At 26.9% G+C, this 21,289-nt stretch overlaps 2 protein-coding genes across 2 annotated transcripts in view; one reads left to right on the top strand and one right to left on the bottom strand.

The window, feature by feature from the left end:
• The window catches only part of LOC107448740 (uncharacterized), a 40,426-nt gene extending 31,653 nt beyond the window's left edge, over positions 1 to 8,773 (top strand). Inside the window, exons 25-33 of the mRNA XM_043045060.2 lie at positions 35 to 147; positions 1,190 to 1,309; positions 1,812 to 1,887; positions 2,643 to 2,766; positions 2,851 to 2,936; positions 3,134 to 3,230; positions 4,724 to 4,817; positions 6,429 to 6,594; positions 8,315 to 8,773. Of these exons, the coding sequence (XP_042900994.1) occupies positions 35 to 147; positions 1,190 to 1,309; positions 1,812 to 1,887; positions 2,643 to 2,766; positions 2,851 to 2,936; positions 3,134 to 3,230; positions 4,724 to 4,817; positions 6,429 to 6,594; positions 8,315 to 8,611 (1,173 nt within the window). The 3' untranslated portion in view covers positions 8,612 to 8,773. The remainder of the gene's footprint in view (positions 1 to 34; positions 148 to 1,189; positions 1,310 to 1,811; positions 1,888 to 2,642; positions 2,767 to 2,850; positions 2,937 to 3,133; positions 3,231 to 4,723; positions 4,818 to 6,428; positions 6,595 to 8,314) is intronic.
• Positions 8,774 to 15,225: 6,452 nt separating this feature from the next.
• Positions 15,226 to 21,289, bottom strand: part of LOC107448738 (uncharacterized) — a 50,276-nt gene continuing 44,212 nt past the window's right edge. The window contains exon 3 of the mRNA XM_016064043.4: positions 15,226 to 17,548. Coding sequence (XP_015919529.1) covers positions 16,495 to 17,532 — 1,038 coding nt within the window. The 5' untranslated portion in view covers positions 17,533 to 17,548 and the 3' untranslated portion in view covers positions 15,226 to 16,494. The remainder of the gene's footprint in view (positions 17,549 to 21,289) is intronic.

The following is a 21,289-nucleotide window of genomic DNA, read 5'->3' as shown; positions in this document are numbered from 1 at the left end:
ATTTTTTTATAAAAAAGTTATTGTTTGGATGTAGATTTATCCAGAGCAAGCTCTAGCTGCTTTTGAAGCCAAACTTGAGACTGAAGAATTAAATGCTTTCAAAGAAGAAGTAGAAAGAATTATTTTACTCCCACAACAAACATTTAGGTGAGATATGCATTGAATTTTTAAAATATATTTACAATCCGTGGTCTTTAATAACTTAGAAGTAGAAATACTGATTTTGAATTTATTTTAAATATAACCTAAAAATAGGCATTTATTTACAAATGCATATTTCATTTTCACCCACAATACAAAGTTGAATTATAAAACATATGAATATGTAATTTAAGAAAATTTATTAATTTTTTTATAATATATTTTTTTTAAAATCTTGATTATGGAGAAATTTTTTATTATTAAATAGCTTCAAAAATTTCGACATTCCCATTTAGAGGTAAAAAATAATAAATAAATTCATTCAACAAGTCATATATTTAAATTTTTCTTTTTTGAATCTCCTATAGGACAGCTAAGTATTATTTTTAGACTTAATTATATTCTTTTTAATTAAATCGATTAACATGTGACTTTTATAATAATTTTAAAGCTTTTACAATAATTTTAAAAGTCATATAATAATGTTTTCCATTTATGACAAAATTTTTTAAAGGAATTTTCTATGTACATTTTTAAAGTTATAATTTTTGAGGATTATGTGTCAAGAAATATTTAAACTTTGAGTCTCAAATTTAATTAAAGCTGTTGCTTATTTAATATACAATTTGAATACTTAAAAAGTACAATGGTCACTTAAGCTAAGAGAGACAAAATTAATTCAACTAGATCAATATCATAAATTTTATGTCTCTTTTTTTCTATTTATACTCTATGTGTGCTTTATTTTTAAGATTTCATATATATTTCTTGTAAATATTTGCAATTAAAAATACAGTAAATATTGTTTTTACATTTTCATTTTGTATAATTTTTTCACTTTTAATCAATGTTGGAGATAAACTCTGCTAATTTTACTTTATCACATTTTTTAATTGTTCTGTACACTGAGAAGATCAACAATTATTTCCACTTAATTTATTAGTTAGCAGATACCAAAAATTGGATGCATAAAATAGTTTTTTTTATTAACTGATTAACATTTTAAATATGATTATATATTATGTTATTAAAATTTTTAATTGTATAGGGAATTCGCTGCACAATGTTTTCATCCTTTTTCTGCAACACTGTGCAAAGAAGGTGTTTATAAAGACGTTGAAAAAGAAGCTCAAGAATTGTTAGTAGCTCTTAGGGATCAAGTGGATAGGTAATTTTTTTTTATTTTTGTGTTAAATGTAAGTTTTCTTGACAAATAAAAAAATTTATTTAATTTTATGTTTTTAGTGTTTTTCTGTTTGTACCTTCCATTAAGAAAAAATATTTTTTTTAAAAATCAATCCTAATTTGTGTATGTGTTTTAAAGTTATTGGTTCAAATTTTTTTTTTCTTCTGAAACTTTACTAATATCTTGTATATGTAACCACTTTTATAAGATTTTCTATTTTTATTTATGTATTCAAATTATTACCACTTATAATACTAAGTATAAAATAATAAGTTTTAAACTATAAATAATTCAGTTTTTTTTATTGATTCTGTGTGCATTGTTATACTGTTTGTTTTATAGCTAATGTGTGTAATAAAGTTTCTCGTTTTTTTTAAGTCATTTTTTTGTAGAAATATGTGAAAGCTATATCATTTATAATTGAACTAATTTTGAAATTAAATAATACAATATCTCTCGCTGTAACTCTCTTTATATCTTTTAGGCGAAAAAAGGAACTCCAAACAGGTTTAGGAGTGAATGTTAGGTCCAAAGTCAAATTGGCTGCTGCAGATCTGCAAGTAAGATATTAGTAATCTATGTGTTTTGACTTAAATGTTTAAACAGTCTGAATTTGTCAATTGTTAGGTTCTAAATTTTATATAAATATCTAATCATATGTAGATTTAAAATATCAAATTTCTATTACCAGAGCTATAGGCAAACTAAACATAGATATTCTTTTTGATAAATATTTTACAATTTGCTATAAAACTAATAAAATATAAATTTTTTACCTAAAAAAAAGTGTTATGTCATACATTTTATCTTGAAACCAAAGTTTTAAGATATAAGCACTTGAAAACAAATTCAAGGAAAAAAATTGTTATGTATAAAAATGTGTATTGCAATATTAATAATTTGAAGAAAAAAATTTCAATAAAAAGATTGAAATACACGATTTTTTATTATAATTTTTTTTTAAAATTCATGTCTTAAACTAAAACTTAAAAAGAAAAGATAACTTGTATGACTAGTTCTCCTATTGTGAGAAAAGGAACTCATTTATTTTGCTGTCGTTTGTGATATTATATGTATATAAAAAGGGCAGTAAAAACTTTAGCAGCAAGACAGATTTTTAATTTTATGTTTTGAAAAATGTAATTTATTAAATAAGAAAAATTTTTATTTTGCCAATTGGTAAAATATGTTTAAAATTTGAAATTTCAGTTAAAATTAAAAAAACTTTTTTAAAAGATTTTAAAAGTTAAAGCATTTTTTCCCATATCAAAAAACATTTTATTTAATTAAAAAGAAATTTACTCTTGTGTAATAGCCAACTTTGCATGTGGCCACTGTTATATTGCAAAGATTTTTCCCTGTCCATGTATTGAAGAGAATGCAAATAAAAGAAGAAGATTTTTGGGATAAAAAAGGATTATCTTTCAGAGATTGGCCAGGTACCTTCATTTAATAGTTATTAAATTTCTTTTCTATTTACTCAGACATTTTCATGTTAATACTCGCTCTTTTATTTGAAACAGGGTTCGCTGCTCAACTTCTAACAGAAATATTTTCTGTGGATATATTGACTCCTCTAGAAGATCGTGACACATGTTACCGTTTAGAGGTAATTAATTTAGTCTTTGCTATTTAATTGTAAATCAAATAATTTTTTAAAATGTTTTATTCCATTGTTAAATAATTAATGATGCAAAAAAATTATTTTCATGTTATTTTCAGTTTGAATCTTTCTTATTATCTATAAGTTTCTTAATGGTTTTATTTTTTTTAACTTTAATATTTGAATGAGAGATTTTTTTTCAGGCCCATGGTGTAAATCTCTCTAGGTATACAGAAATGCTACAGTCAGTTGCTTTGCAACCTAATGTGGATTTCAGCAATGTTATTCATATACCCAAAGGTAAATCATTTTTAATTAACAATCAAGTACATATAAATTTTTTCTCACATTGTTTTAATTGTTTGCTTTTGTTATTGATATAGTTAGTTATATATTGAGTGATATTTTAATTAGTGATTATGCCTAGATAACAAATATTTGGACACTATTTTAGTACTCACTGATGTTCATTAATTAAGAATAATTCTGAATCACTTAGTTGAACTCTAAAGTAAATTTTCAAATGCAGAATTTAGGAATAATATGCAAATTATAGGAAGCTCCCAGATGGCACTGATAGTATGTCACAATGACAAGAATGTAAGAGAGTGTTATATAAGAAATGCTGGGTAAAGAAATAAAATTCTTTGCAAGTATTCTGCAAGACGCTTAGTTCCATAACAGAATAGTTAATTACCTTAAGTGTCATCTCTAGGCTTTGGCAATGATTCCAAGATGATGGAAATGTCAAAAGACATTACAGTATTGGTCGCCTTCTGAGTTACAACCTCGAATGAAGACTCGCATTTGGCAGTATCTTCCAAAAAAAGCAGACAGGCCACATTATGCGACCTTTCTTGTCAGCTATCTGAAGCCATTCATATCACAGTTTCAAGGCAAACCATATATGTGTACAAATCCTATTTTATGAAATGTTACAGTTTGGGAAAAATTGGTTTATATGCTTGCAAGCCTGTCAGATGCATCCTGCTCAGCAAAGCTCACTGTCACCTACGTTCAACCTGGAGTAAAGAGCATGCAATGTGGACATTATCACAGTGGGCTTTTGTAATTTTTTCTGATGAGTCCAGGTTTAGCTTGCAGTCTAATTCACGTCCAACTTTCATATGGAGAATGCCAAGGTACCCATTACCAACAAGACTATGTCATTGAAGGACACCGTTATGAGATTAAAGGATTACTCGTTTAGGGTGGAATTATGCTAAACTCTAAAACAGATATCCATGTTCAAATTGAAACCATGACATGCCAAATTTATCGGGACAGCATGTACATATATTTAAGTATGCCATGAATGCAGAATTTGTATTTATGGATGACAACGCCTGTCCTCACTTAGCAAACTTGGCAGACGAATGTTTTCAATCTGAGGATATCACCTGTATGGAATGGGCAGCATTCTCACTGGACTTGAATCTGATAGAGCCTGTGTGAGACATGCTTGGCTGACAAGTTGTAGTACATCAACCATCTCTTACATGTGCACAGGAACTTTGGAGAGCATTGCTTGTTGAGTGGAGTAATCTTTCCCAAGATCATCTCAATAATTTAATAGTCAACATCTGTCATAAATTTTTACTTCTCTGTTTTTTGGGCAATCTTATTTTTATGTTTGTAATTTAAATTAAAAACAAAGCAACTTTTTTATTAAATTTTATGACTGTGACTAAATGCTATTAAAATTATAACTTTTTATTTATATTATAATTTATTTTGAAATGAAATCTTGGTGTGTATGGACTTGTAAAATAATTTGTTTTCGTTTTTTTTAGGGAAAATTCATGTGCATTCACCATATTTAGATCTCAGTACATTTAATCCTATGTATAACACTTCTAATACAGTTCATAAAAAAGATGAGAGAAAGTAAGTGAATATGAAATTATATTTTTTTAAGGAAATAATTTTTTTAAATTTAATTTTATGTTTGGCAAATATTTATTTCCTATTTACACAGATTAATGTACTACTAAATATACAATCAGCTGTTAAAAAGATAGAGCAGAATTTAAGTGTAAATCTTCCCAGAGTAAGTCTGTTCTTTTAAATATTGCTCCGATTATGTGGTAAAGAATGTAGTTTAATTTTGAATTTGTTTTTAGCGGAGGAGATCATTATTTTGAAGCACTTATTGAAACATTCAACAATTTCTGAAAATCTTTAATTTAGGTGTTCCTTGTCCCTTCTATGGGTATCTAGTGTTATGTGTTTTTAAAACTCTTATGTTTTGCTATTCGCTTTACACTAGCAATGCATTTAAGCTCACTTTTAAAATCCTTTAGCCTAAAGCCTGCAAAAATGATTTGTAACCCAACAGTTTTATTTAGTATAATCAGATAAAGAGCAAAACATTCACTCCAGTTTTAATGATTAAGTAAAAAAGTCATTAAAAATTACTCAGAGAAAATAATATTTAAAATATGCAATTCTAAATTTCATTATTTTGTAACCAGCACTGAACAGCTGCACTGATTCTAAATTTTTGACTATCAATGTTCATATCTATAGCATTGGAAATTTGCACCCAATCCAGAAGACAAGGGAAATCCTGGGTCAAATATTGCAACAAACTAGCCTTGTGGAAGACTTTTTCATTGAATTAATCCGATTTGCATTACATAGAGAGACAAACCACGGAGACTACTCATGGTTAGCCTGGTGGCAAGGGGATTCTAACCCATGATGCATGTACCACTGAGGATATTTTACATCAGCCCTGTGGTTGGTGCAAGCTGGAAGTTGAATTCATGTCAACCAGCCAAATGCTCTATCTTTTCAGTCACTGCGGCTCAAAATTTTATTATTAGAAAAAATATTAAAAATAAAATATGTAGTTTTTTAAAATGATGAAGTCCTTATGGGAAAGCTAATAGGCCAAATATGGCCACTCAGCCATTTAATGAAAACATACTTTTATTCTACTGACAACTACTGAACTAAACTGATTTTATTAAGGTCTATTAGTTTAATTTTTATTTGATTTGTCATGAAAACATGTGACTATTGATTTGTCGAACTTCGTTTGTCGAAGCATGCTAGAAAACTAATTTTACTCTAGATTTTAAAGACTAATTATTCAAATTAAACGAATTTTAGATTCAATAACTGGGTCACCTAAACAAATGTGTCTTTGAAACTAATGTTTTCAAAGTAAATATGTTTAATTTGACTTTCATTTTTCATGAAGACTTATGTCTATTAATTTGTCATGAAATCTTTACGAGTCTAAATGTGCTAGGAAGCTAATTTTACTCAAGACTTTGAAACTTCTCACTGAAGGTGCCTATATGTTTCTTTTACGTACATTTTAGTGCCGTTTAGCTACATAGAGCTGCCATGGCATAATAACAAACGTACGTTGCATGCGAGTTAGGTAAAGTAAACTTAATCTTGAGCAAATATACGATTTCAAAAATGTTTGTTTGAGCCAAATGCATATTGAAAATTAATTATCTATCTATAATGTTTTACTGTCAGAAAACAATTGTATCCATGGAAGAAGAAGCCTCAAAGCACATTTATTCAGAAGCTGATCATTCCTCTACCTCTGCCACATCCTGTTCAAATTTCCGTCATTATTTTTAATAGAGAAAATGAAGATCCTATTCCTATTGAAACTGACATGTGTAGTGATATCTTGAAAGTGAGTACAGTCTCTATACATTTCCGTGTGGTAATGAGTGTTTTTTTTTTTTTGCTTAGTTGTAGGTCATTGGTTATGTGGTCATCAAATTACAGTTTTGTTTTCAGTACTTTTTATCTGAGTTTAGACAAAACTTAGCATCCTCTCTTGTCGATCTGCATCCTTATATATATATATATATATATATATATAATATGTTATAAAGAGCAAAATAATTTTAATAAATCCATACAAAAATAAAAAAGTGTTCTAACTCATTATCAGCCAACAGCACCACATACCTTTAAAAGAAGTGCTGGATTTCATTATAACAACATAACAGCAAAATCTGTTGGCTATGTTGATCTTTTTATTTGCATCTTTTGCACATGTTTATTTTAGTTTAATGGATTATTATAGTTTATTCATTTTAATGAGAGTATATATATATATTTACACATACATACATTTATATATTTTGAAAAACTGGATATTTAAGTATTTGTTCAATTTTATTTATTTATTTGTCATTGAGGAAAAGTAAATATTTTATATCTTTAAAAAAGAAAAATACTGAAAGTTGCATAAATCAAAATCAAATATTCATATGTGATAGTTAAATTCGGCAACATAAATAAATATTTTTATAGCTTGATAAAACATTTTTTATTGCCTTTTTATATTAAATGTGGCAGGGAAGAGAGTGAAAGTGATAACTATAAAAGTTTGGTTATATTTTTAAAAATCAAAGTAAACCATTGTTAAAAGAATTTGTTATAACAGCACATTATCATTATTATTTTACTTTCTATAAAGTTACTAAATGTTATGAAGTGTAGAGTTTATAATTTATACTAGTGGGCTGCTCCCCCTGCTCGCTAACGCTCACCAACCCCCGGAAATTGCTACGCCATCTTATATGGTTTGCTTCGCAAACCAAGATCGCTTCGCTCACTACTAACTTAGGTACATTGCAAATGCATAAAATTCTAAGAATTCAAAATAATTATTCAAATCCATACAACAACTTTTTTTTAAAAAAAAAGTTTTATCTTTTTAGTAAATACTAAGTCATTAAAATAAATTTGAATTCAAATAAGTGACATGTAATTCGTTAAACCTATTAGAAATGTGCTATAGTATAAAATATTGAAAGCGTAACAGCTCGACTGAGACTCATTATTCAATGAATAACTAATAACAATAATAAAACAAATAAATTCGTGATATAAATCAAAATTCGTCAAATAAATTCGTGAAAAAAAGCGCTTTCGACAAAATACTAAAATAGAGNAGATTGCCGCAGCTGAGAGGGTGAATTTCAGAAGAGATCCCATTGGTGAGAATGCTCTCTATGGTTATTTCAGTTTCCGTTTTTAAAAGCGCTATATGTTGAGCCACCTCAGCTAGATTTAGCATGTGACATTTTTAGAGGCAATAATTGGTCGATTTTCTAGCATTGCCATTCGGGGAATTGTAATGAGGCTTTTTTTTGTCGCCGTGTAAGGGAAATATATATATATAGATTTGTGAGGAGTTTTTTGTGTTGAATCAAGTGTAAAGTTTTATTGTTTTATTTTTAAGTCGCTTAATGTTACAATTTTTCCTGAGTATTTTCATTTACAGTTTATAAGTAAAAATTATATGTAATGGTGAGTCTTTATCATGTAAATAGATGTTTAAATTGCATTATTGCATATCTGGTGATTACATTTCTATTATAATTTTTTTTATTGTAAAGGCAATAGCTGATGGCGCAAAAAGTTCTAATATACTGATGTATGAAGATGAAGATAGTCCAGCTGATGGACAAAGCGTTGCTACTACAGCTGATGATTTCAGGGCTGTTACTTCTGATTTAGAAACAATGGCATCAGAAGATAGATTCAGCCGTTCCAGCCTGAGCCGAAGTCACAGCCAACAGTTGAGTGTTGCCGATAGTATTGCTATTAATTTAGCATCTACTGAAGATGTTACACTAGAGCCTGGTGATCAAAAAGTTACATACAGTCATAGTTCATACAGTACTACGGTTTGAACTGTGAACTTGTATTTTAGTATGAAGTTTTATGAAATGCAATTATCATATGCTGAAACGGATATAAATCATGATAGTGTAAGAATTCAAATTTATGCATCTTTTTGTGCAATGATCATTTTCCAGTGCACACTTCATCGTCATCATAACTGCCAAAAAAAATATGCAAATTCTCTAATTTGTGCTTGTGATTGTAAAATGTGCTGTGGTATATTTATTGTAACTTTGACCATTTCAAGTAACATATATTTTTATCAGTGTGATTACCTCATTTGTTTAGCTGTACACTCATCACAAGTGTATGTTTTAATTTCTTTTATTATGATTTAAGCACTAAAATTATAATAATTTAAGCTGTCAACTTTATATTATTTATACCGTTTTGTTATATGATTTTCCCTCTGATAATTATAAGAATATTTATGTTTATTTGCAAAGTGTGATTTTTTTTGTTTCTAAACTTACTGGTAATAAAGCTCAATTTTTTTTTAATTCTTTAGAAATAGTATTTTATTATTTCATTATTATTTTATTTTTCAAAATGTAGATCTTATCCTTTTTTCTTTTTTGTTGCTATATTTTAAAAAACGAAGTGTATTCTTATGGACATATAATAGTTTCCTTCAGCATCAATAAGTAGTATGCAATACTTTTTGGAATCAAAATTTGGGCATTTTATTTTCATATCTTTTTATTTTTTTAATTTCCAAAATGTAACAGTAAAAATAATTTGATAGTTTAGTAAATGGAATCAAGGAATCAGTTAAATTCAGATTTCCATATTCATATGAGTCAAATTGTTTTATTTTAAATATGACTTTAGTAAAAGTTTATGGTAGCAAAATATTATATAATCATTTTTTTTATTACTAAAATCTGTAGTACTAAAATATTAAGTAACCTCCTCATTCTTTTTAGAAATTTTTTCTCAAGTTTTTTTTTTCAAATTTAACATATGCCATTTCTACATTTTTAACATTGCAGTTTGAATTATTTTTCTTATAATAATATCATCACTTTTTAAAAAAAAATTTTTTTAAATTATTATCTTATTTTTTTTTTTAAATTTTGAACTCACAAAAATAAAATTTTCTTTAATTTTAATATTTAAATAAATTAGCCTTTGCGTGCAATTATTTAAATGATTTTGGTTTTTAATTTATCTATGTTTATTATTATTTTTCTTGTTTGTATTTTATAATGTTAATTTTTTCTAGAAACTAGTAATTACTCATATTACTAACTGCTAACTTATGAGCATGTGATGTCTAGCTTTTTATGTTTTTGTATATTTATACAAATTTGTTACTATGCAAGATACTATTATAATTTTTTAAAGTTTATTTCCTAGTGATGGTATAAATGTGATTAATTTATATCTATTGTGACTGATTTGCATTTTATGGCTAATAAATAGCTTTAAAGAATTATGCATTTATATATTGATGTGGTAATAATTTTGCGAGCATTTATGTCAGTAGTCAGTTCATTTATATTAAGAAGTTGTTTGGGAACATAAAGGTCAAAGAAATGTAATTTTCTTCTTACTTTTTAAATTAAATACTGAATTTTTCTCAATGTGTAATAGATTTCAGTTATGAAGAGGTGTCAACTATTATGATTTTTGATAATTCTCGTAATAATTTGTTAAAAATAAGTTTTTTCTCTTTATGTACCGAGAGTTATGAATTTTTGTTGTTTACTGAAAATATTCAAATGAATAATGTGTAGTAATTTCTTTTTAATATGTAGTTTATTCAGAATATTAATATTAGGTATATACCTGTATAGAATTACCTAGTAAAAACACTTTAAAAATGTGCTTATTTGGTTTTTGTTAGCGTTTTCTGAATTATTGCTCTTTTATTATTGATAGCTAAGTTTTAAAGTTGGCACCTCTGATTATGTGTATATTATTATCAAAAAAATAATTTTTCTTTCTTTTAAAATTTTTTTTTTTTTAACTTCCGTAACTTAACATTTATTTATGATTTATATGTATCTCATATAATTTAATTGTATAATATTTAACTCCTGAAAATTAAGTAATGCAAGTTATACTTAAAATTGGAATGCTGTTCTTCAATGTTGGTATCATCAACTATAATATTTATTTCTAAAATTATATAGCTTCTATAAAATTAAACAAAAGTGAAATTTCCAATTCCCAAGCACTCTTAATCGTTACTTTGTACATATCTATGTGAGTTATGACATAAGTTGAAATAATATATACTATATATATGTGTATGTCTTTAGAAGCTGGTCTTCAAGTTTTAACATTTCTTTAAGAATAATTTATATTTTTGTTGGATTGTTTTTTTTAAGTAACTGATTCAGCTTGTAGTGCTATTTCATTAGTACTTTTCATAGAGCTTATCTGCATATTGTATACTATGCAACATTCATTGCTGTATCAGGTAACTGTTATTTTCCCTTCCTTCATCTACTTAAATTTTGTTGCTTTATTGAGTGATTATATTTAAGAAGAATTTACGTCATGCATTATGTTTTTTTTTTATGGTTATTATTCATTTAGATTTTCAAAAAAAATATTAAAATTTGCTAATGTGGCTTTTATTTTAAATTAAATTAACAAAGTAAATTACGCACAAAATGAATGAATAGAAGTATTATCAAATACTGTAAGTTGTTTGCTGTGAAAATATGTGACACTTCTATTAATGTAACAATCATATTAACATAAGATCTATATAATTTTTATTTAGTTAAAATTATAAGCATGTCAAGTCTTCAAATGTCTTGTATCAGATAGTACTCAACTTCGTTCTTTTTAGAATTTTTTTTTATTAAAGTTTGAATACTTATCATGTTTAGATGCATTGTACTGGAATTATATATAAATTTCTAAATTCTGAAAATTGAGTTTTCTCACTTTTATTTAGTTTTATTATTTTTCTTGCTGAATTCTTTTAATACTAAACTACAGAATTTATTCTAAACTCTTTAATTGCTTTATTCAGATTTTTTTAATTTCCTAATCTACTAATATACTATAATTAAATTATTGTATTTACAAAAGATTGTTGTTATTCATAAGATACCAATTGTAATTTTTAACCATAAAACATTTAAGTCTTCAAAAGTTTTGTGGTAGATAGTGCTCAACTTTAAATTTCTTAAAGAAATTTTTTTCCAAATTTCTTTTTTACATTGTATTTTAAATACTTATGATTTATTAATGTATTGTTCAGGATTTAAGTAAATTTTAAATTTTTTTTATAAATTTTTAATTTTTTAAACTTTTATTATTTATTTTACTGAATTCTTTCACTACTAAGTAACAGAACTTTTTAAATCTTTATTTGCTTTTATAAGATTTCTTTAATATGATATAACATAAAAATTTTGGAGATATAGAATATAAGATTTTTTTTTCTTCTAATGTGCTATTTCAAAGTTCTGTATTCCTTATTTTTAACTTCATTGACATTTTTTTAATTTTATACAAATGAGCTCAATTTATATTTCATCTGTATTGGTATTTTTCTTTCAAAATTTGCAAAATGAATATCAGTCATTAAATTAAAAAAGAAAAGATTGTATTTAATATTTATTGAATACAATCTTTATATTTATTTAATATTAGATTGTATTTAAATATTGTATTTATTAAAATAACTTAACATTCAATTTGTATGTTTTATTTATTTTTTAATTTATTTTGTTTTAAAATTTAAAAGAAAATATTTTTTAAAGTTGTAATTTAAGGTTTCTTTAAGTGATGGAGAATATTTAATTACCTAGTTCATATGCATTCAAAAAATACAATTTTTGTTTCAAGATTTAAAAAATTCAATCAAATTTTATTTTACTAAAAAATTGATATAAAAAGTAAATAAAGAATCAATGACTGAAAATTAAAAAAAAAAAAAAATACTGTGTATTATTATCTGTTTCTTGATAAGTGGACAAAATATAAGTTTTTGAGTATATATAAGTTCTGAGAAATTAATTAATTAATTAATGTTTTCTGAGAAAAGGTCCATTAAACTTACACATAGACTGGGATAAAACAAGTGACTTGACTTTAAGCAATTTTGGGGATTTATTATATCACTAGTATTCTTTGTCAAAATCTATTAGTTGAACTTTTTACTCTTGAATTTCTTATTCACTTTGTTTCTTGATAGTTTATTGAAAAAATATATGCATAATCTAGTGACTGAGAAGCAAGCTCGATATGTGCTTCTAAAAGGAACACCTCTGTGAACATTTTAAAATTCATACTTTTTTAAACGTTTGCATTCGCAATCTAACAGTATACACCTTTGATTATATTTTAAAAGTATTAATTGAAAGTCTTATTGAAATTAAAAATACACTAAAAATTATCTCGACTAATTTATCAATGTAAAAATATGTAACTAGAATAAATTAAAAAAAATTTAAATTTGTTTTATACTTAAAGCTAGAATTTGTTTGATTTCGATAGTGTTTTAGTTTTTCCACGTTTACATATTAATTAATATGCATACTTTTTAATATTTAAGGGAGGTATACCAACCCCTAATGTGTATACTTTTTCCTCTTCATTTTGGAAAAGAATTCTAAGAATATATATTAAGGGCGGCAATTACAAAGCAACCTATATGAAATCCTGTTATATTAGTTCAAAATATACAAAATGTAAAAATTATTGTATCTTTATTTATTACGTCACCAATAAATCTAGAACAACAAGTTTTTTTTCTAGATAATTACAGTGGTGTTCTTGTTATTAAGCATATGTTATTCATGACATATTTTGAATATTACAATTTTCAAATACATTTTGTTTGTCTATAATTTGACTTTTATGTGCTGGTAACATGTTTGTCAAAGTGATTCAAGTAAAAATCCATTTGTTACTACCACCCATATTTTTATCTATGTTATACGTATTTCTTATTTTGTTGAAAGCTTTTGTTTAAGGCTAAACATTTTCATACCTCCTAATAAAATATTTATAAAAATATCTCTTTAACAGTACAAAATTCGTACAATTTAAATATAGGTTTTAATTTTCTTGTATTTTTTTTAAAATTTATATTGGATATTCTTCATATTCTGAAAACTAAGTAAGGCTAATTTTTTTTGTGTGTGATAAATGAAATTTGACTTAAATAAGTTAAAATGACAATAGAGTGTATAGATTTTCTTAAATTATTGGTATAGTTATGAGATTTTATTTCTAGGGAAGTAATAGCACCTTATTACCTTATTTTTCTTATATTTTGCTGTCATTACTTTTAGCTGTTTTAATAACTAACTAGTGTGATTATTTTTTCTTTAAAACGTTTCTGGGGAAAAAAACTTTTGTGGAGCATGAGATGTGAATAACCTCAAAATTTCATTGAAACTAATGACTAGAAAGTCTAAAGAAAAAGTTTTTGATATCTAAAGTAGGCTTTTCAGAATTAAAATATTAATTCGATAAAAGTATAATATTCGAAATTAAGAACAAATATAGTTTTTTGAATTCATTTTTTATTTTAGGATTTCTAATGGAAGCAAGTTGTAAAATAATTAATTTAATTTTTATAAAGAAAAAATGTAATCACACATATGAAGCATTTTAAATATGGTTGTATATTTTTTATTAATTAATTTAAACTAATTCATAGCATATAATTCATGAATTCATTTAATAGTAATCATTTAAATTTGTATTTTCATTTTTAATTTCATGTTAATATTTGTAAATTAATTTTTTTAATCCATTTTCATAAATCTTGTGTATTAATTTTTGTTTTTCTATAATGTCAAAGAATATCTATCTTTAATCTAGAATAATTTATATTTTTGTGCTTACTAATCATCATTATCCGACTCAAGTGTATTTTGGTGTATAGAAATAGCATATCCTTTTTGCAACTGTTTTCATAAAGGCACTATTTTGAGAAAAATGTCACCTTTCAGATCTTGTACATTGGTAAGATATACAGTGTAAGTTTTGTAAGAATGTACCTGTAAGCAAAAACTTTAATTATTTCATTAAAAATAATTTGTAGAACAAATTGATCTGTCTTCTGTAAAAAGTAAATCAAAGTCAATAATATTTCTGCAATAAACTGCCTAATATATTAGATGTATAAAATGGCATTAACAATAAAATACTATATTGCTGAAAGTTTTAGCTTGTCTTCAATTTTTCTTTCTTCCCAATTCATAGTTAGGTAAAATATCTTAATTCTTAAATAATTAAAACATTGTAATTTTTTTATCTCAAGAAAATTTACTTTGTGTTTTCTCTTGTAAATTTTTTTTTTTAACTGTTTAACTTGCTCTGTATGCGATTATTTTACGAAAGTCTTACAAATCTGAAGATACCTTTGCTTTCTTTGATTTAAACTTTTTATTTATTTTATTATTCTATCGCAAATAAGAATATTTCTTAAAAATGATTTATTGGTCTAAGCCAGGGGTGATAACTATGGCTTGCATGGCAGTATGCCATACCGTAAAATTTTCTTGGCACGCCACAAAATTTAAAAATAGAAATTATGTGTATGATATGTATAAAAACATAAATTACTGGCACTTGAAAAAATTTGCATTACAGTTTACTTAAATTAGAAACTATAATAAAGAGAACCAATGCAAAGTCACAATCGCTTTTATGGAACAAATTTTATTGAATTGTTCTTTTTTTTATACAACATCATATAACAACTGTGCTATAAAATTTTAGCACACAATTACAACAAATAAAAAATAACATTCATTCAATTAAGCTTAAAATATTCTGTATTATAAACTAATTAGTATTTTTTAATATAAAAAAGAATTGTATTTTGCTATATTAAGTACAGAAGTCATTTCTGTGATTTCAACCAATATTGAGATTATTTGAAAAAAGGTGATTTGTTTCACCTTATTTTAAGATTAAATAGATAAAAAGATGTACTTTTTTAGAAAAAAATATACATGTATCTTTTTACTTACTGAAATGGATTTAATTTATTTTGTTGTTGTTTTGAAGTCACTTCTAGGTGAAGTTCCTATATCTAATGTTAGATATAGAAACTCTACCTAGAGTTTTTCTATCTAACTTAAGTTAGATAAATGAACTCTAGCTCTATGTACTAAAGACAAGTCTATAACTTGTTATAATTTCAGTACTTAACAGAACAATGTAAAACGAGTAAAACTTAATTTACAATTATAATAAATACTATAACTTGGCTTTAAAATTTTGATACAAAATTGCATGTGAGAGCAAATGATGGTATTAAAAGAAATAACAGTATAAAAATTGTAAACATGATAGGAATTTTTTCATTCAAACTTTTGAAGTATTGTAACTTTTTGTGAAGTTTTTTGAATTGGCAGTATGTTAAACCGGAGTAGAGAATTAAGAAATATACTGATTTTCCCCTTCCGTAATCGGTAGTTTATTCGAAAAATCATCTTATCAAGTTGAATAAAAATAATTGGTTGGAGAATGTTAAAAGTAAGTTGGAGCTTTAATAAATATATTAAGCTTCGACGTATTCAAAAGTTTTTGTTGGAGCAGATTATGTTGTGGTTTTGTTCATCCGTATGAATTGTGTAAAGCTCTTTAGCACTATACTTCTTCCTTTAGTACTATGACTGGTATCAATAGACAAAATCGTGTTTTTATTCCATATTTTTACATGACAGATGCTACTCAACTAGAACAAACTTTTTGTTCTTATAATTTGTAAAAATTAAAATATAAACTTATCTGCGAGAACTTTTCAGGAACAACCTTATGCTCATTTATGTTTGCAACAGCCTAATATTGTCAACAACGCTATCCCATATCATATGACTGTTTAATTTATTAATGAGTGCGCTGTTTCAATATTTACTCTCTTTCTAAAACAATTGCGAGTAAAATATATCGATACTGTATATTAGAAGTTTTTCCAAGTTCGATCGATAAACTCTTCTGACAACTTTTTGTCTAATGCAAGATATTTTTCATCAATGACTATAGGATTTTGTCGTACGTCATTTATATCTCTGGAACTTGAATCATTTGCAGGCTTTCTTCGTTCTGAATGCGGGGGAGAGTTTTCATTTTTGTTTTTACGCTCACCCCTTCTTCTTGACTTGGTGTCTGATTTCACCAAAGGAAGATTGGAAGCACCACCACTCGATGATGGAATCGATTCATTGGTGTCTCCACTGGGAGGTAATACCCTCATAGTGGATGGCGTTTTTGGTCTATTCCGTTTTTGATTAGGTTGGCGAACTGATGGAACCAACTTAACTGGAGGAAGGTTTAATACTTTTTGCGGTGGTGCTGCACCATGTTGTGATCCCAACCAGCTGATGAGGCGATCCCGTCTTTGTGTGTTTATAAGCGCTGGAGTTGGTTGCCCACAACAGCAGACTTCTCGACCACTGATTACACAACAAGCAAGAGAAAGTAGACAGTCCACAGTTGCTGTGGTCAAAAGAAGCATCTGTACGACAAATGGAGACGCATTTGATATTCCACGCCACACTAGCACACCAGCTACATCTTCCATATATACTTCTGCTACAAGTCCCATGGCAGTAAATGTGGCTAAAAGTCCTGTGTTAAAAAATCCAAGTACAGACAAAACGAGTAGTGCCACTAGTAACGCTTTTCTTTGTGGTTTCTGTTTCCGCGCAGTCAAAATAATGCACAGACCTGTAAAAATGGCAAATAGTCCACTCCATATACCTCCGTACATCCAGGCAGACCATGCCTGAACATAAACTGCCATTCCTCCCAATAAAGCAAGACAAGCACCGCAAAGAAATTTAGCAGTGCCTAGACCGCTCGCTAGACGGCTAGGGAAACCACTATGGGATGCGATTTCATCGTCAATTTCAGTTTTCATCGCTGGGTAAAAGAGTGATGGTCTCCCATTATAGGCCAGCAGACCATCAGGGTTTTTCATGGTGCCCTGTTTTTCCATTTCAGGGACAGAAAACCTGAAATCATAAAAAATATTTGTTAAAACTACACTCCTAGTAATATTCTTATGATATTTTGTCAGTGATATTATATATATAATATAAATTCTGCAGCCTTATAATTTTGAATCCCACCCAAAAAACAAGGGAGCTTTAACAGGGATAAGCTAGCCTTCGCGGGGAACTTTTTGATGGAACTGATCCGCATATGCTTTACATGGAGAGGAAAACTTCTCACGATTATCCAGACAAAAGAATTCGAACCCATGGTACTTTTGCAACTGAGAATATTTTGCGTCAGCACAGCGTTTGGTGCGAGCCGGGAGAGAAATTCATATCAACCAACTACCGGTGAGATTTGAACCTGAGTCACGTCACCTGAAACAAAGCGCGGTATTGTTTTTTTTACATTTAACTAATATTAAATGTAAAAAAAAACAAAGAGAAATCGAAAGGCGATTATAAGTAATACTTTCACGTTTCATAAGGAGTCACATAGTTTCTGTGACTTTCATGTAGCCTTCCTCACTAGTGATTCGAACAGGCGTCGAAATTATTTTTGTGAATTCCTCTCTTAAATATTAACTTGTAGCCTTTTATATACATCTTTCCTTTACTTCCTTTTTGAAGTTGCAAGCATTAAAATACTGAATAATATACAGAAAAATAAATGTATCGGGAAGTCGTCTCAAATGAAATTTTCAAATCTAATATACACTACAAAAATGCTATTTGATATGATACTAAAATCACTTTATTTCTGATGTCGATGGAATAAAAATAACCAAGAAAAGGAATTCGCATTAGAATTGATATCGGAATTTATTGCCTACTTCCACATTCTTACTTTTATCAAAAACCCACAAACTGATATTGCAAAATTTGATAATCCCCTCCAAACGGAAAAAAAATTCAAAGTAATTAAAATGTAAAATTAGTTATTAGAGAAGTGTAAAAAATTTTTTTAAAATCAAATATCAATGGGAAAAGAACCTAATTCTGGTTGAAATATCTTTGAAAGTTATTTATATTTGACTTTATGCGTACATAAATTCGAATTCTTCGATTTTCCCCCATTAAGTATTTATTTTAAAATATATGTCTCTGCAAAATATTAAATTGTAATTAAATTTCTAAATTAAAAAAAAAAGTGTTGTCGAAATAATTTTAAACTGCAATACAAGATTATAATTATCTATCACATGAAATCATCTCAACTTGAAGCTGTACGTGGTGTCGAAATGCATAATTTTTCGTATAGAAGTAAGGGAAATAGCAGTACCCTAACAAATTTTGAGCAGCAAAAAGAAAAACTATACATTCTAAATTAATTATTTAGAAAAGGAATAGGACTTTTTTGGGTTGCAAATAATATTACGTTACAAGTTTGTATATTGTATTTTAAAAGCTCAAAGCTACATTTTAACACAGTCCTACTGAAACATTTTAAAGTTGGACCATAGTCTTAAGGTTCCTGATGCTAAATTATAGAACAAAGTTTATATTCATATTTTTTCAAGGAGATATGTTATAGCTTCGTTTTAATTTTACTTAACACTCATATTTTGACAAGCAAATAACTTATAATCCAAATATTAATTTCCTTGATACGTTATACGTATTTTAATCAAAACAAAAAATTGAAATTTAGAAAACGATTCTATAAGTGCACCAAGAATGGAATCGTTTGCTTAAAATATTGTGTTTTCCCCATTCCGTCTGAAAAGTGTAAATTGCTTCCTAAATTTGTCATATATTTTGACAAAACTCAAGTAAAAATTGAGAAAATATTGATAAATTAGTGTATCAAACGAATTTTAAAAAGCTAGAATTACACGCTGTGATTATAATCCGAAGAGTTCATAAAAAAAAAAGTTTATTTCATTAAATTGTTTAAGTTAGAATTCTCTGAAAAATTACCTTCGATTCTCACAATAAACGCCCATTAAGTAACAGAAGTTTATTTGTATATTGAACTTATGAAATAGCTTCCTTTCTTCTCTTGTCCTTGGTAAGTTGAAATTTCGTGAATTTTACTATACTTTTAACTTGTTTTTGACAAAGAATAGAAAAAGAGTCAACAGCTTAAGCTTTCAAATATTTATAGTTATTAGTTCGTTTTAAAATGCTAATAATAGATAGTGATCAAATCAGCTAGAAAACGATTTGGGCATTATAAAAATGGTAGTTTTAGCAAGACTTCTCAAGCTGAAGTACGAGTATAGTTTCAAAGTTATATTCTCTAAATAAATATATGTCATATTTCCTGATTACAGCCATTTTCTAAGTGTTTTATTAAATCATAAAACGTTTTGCTGTTATTGAATATGATACTGCAGTTCGGTTAAAAAAAAATGCTAAAAAAATGATTTTTTTTTAAACCATACGGTTTGGAATTTCCTTCTTTATTTCGCCTTTTAAGAATCATTTTCGGTACTTACGGTTTAGGGACCACGAACGTTGGACCCTATTATGATAAGTGCCAAATTTAAACATAGCTATGCATTGTCAGAAAATATCGTTATTTACCTTTATATCGTAATTTTTTAAAATTAATTTTTTAAATGCATCAATATTTTCATACTCCAAATAAAATTTATCAACACTCAAAGTAATATCGTATTGAATATTTATTGTTGTGTATAATATTCGCGATATTATCGTATTCGATAATCATAGTAATTAGTAACGATCGCAATATCCTTGTATTAGTTATATAGTGTTATCATTAATGATTACGACATTTTTGTATTAGTTGTGTATTGCTATCATTAATGATCGCGATATTGTCGCGTCTGATACACCTATGTGTAAACCAGTATCTGGTAAACCAGTACCAGTTCGCTCACACAAAGAAACAAATTTGTTTCAACTTGGCTTCATGATCCCTATAACCGATAAGTACCCCATTTTCTGATAAGAATTTTCGAATTTTGTTTTTCAGCAGTGTATGATGTTTCAATATTACTCTTTATAGGAAATAATTAAATTTTCAAAAATCAATTGCTTGTAAGTGTAAGATATAGTATTTTAAAACCAATTCAGGAACTTTCTTTCAGAAAATTTTAATTTTAAGCTTTCAGATATTAAGAATAATATAGGAGAGGCTTAAGAAAAAATTTAGTTAATCCCTACTGAGTTTTGGGCATTACCACAGTTCTATTTTAGATTAATTCTGAAATCTGCATCGCAATCCAATGAAAAATAAAACTTTAATTCAGTCACACCATTCCTATAAATACATTGCTGGTAAAATATTAAGGATTCCTGTAAGATCTTTAATGTTTTAATTCTCGATAAATCTTTACAATTTTACTCATCAATGAATATTTTCCCACCTGGATTTACCTCCCTAAAGCTCAAGGCAGTAGGTTAAAAGACAGTTTTAGAGCAAGAAAAATGAAAATTGGGTCAATGTGTATTGCACGCTCTCTGCGATCACTTTTTAATGTGCTAATTTTGTTGAGGATATCAATCACACATCATTTAGGTTCCTTTAATGATTGTTCAATCCAGTTCAGGTTCAACTTCAATAAAAAATACATATTCTATTTTCCCCAAAACTCAGTAAAGTTCAGCTCAAGGAAAACTCAGTTTCATATTTAGTAAGCTTTAAATTGTAATATCACACGATCGAAAAGGTTGGTATTACAATTTAAAACTTACTAAATAAGATACTTCATTTCGTTTTGAGAAAACTTGAACAGTTTAAAGATCACCCCGAGGAATTTATTCAAATCAAATTATCAAAATAGCTTC

The sequence above is a fragment of the Parasteatoda tepidariorum genome, chromosome 1, assembly GCF_043381705.1.
Source record: "Parasteatoda tepidariorum isolate YZ-2023 chromosome 1, CAS_Ptep_4.0, whole genome shotgun sequence".
Taxonomy (NCBI): Eukaryota; Metazoa; Arthropoda; class Arachnida; order Araneae; family Theridiidae; genus Parasteatoda; species Parasteatoda tepidariorum.
Note: the sequence above shows the minus strand (reverse complement) of the source record. Positions and strands in the feature narration are given on the sequence as shown.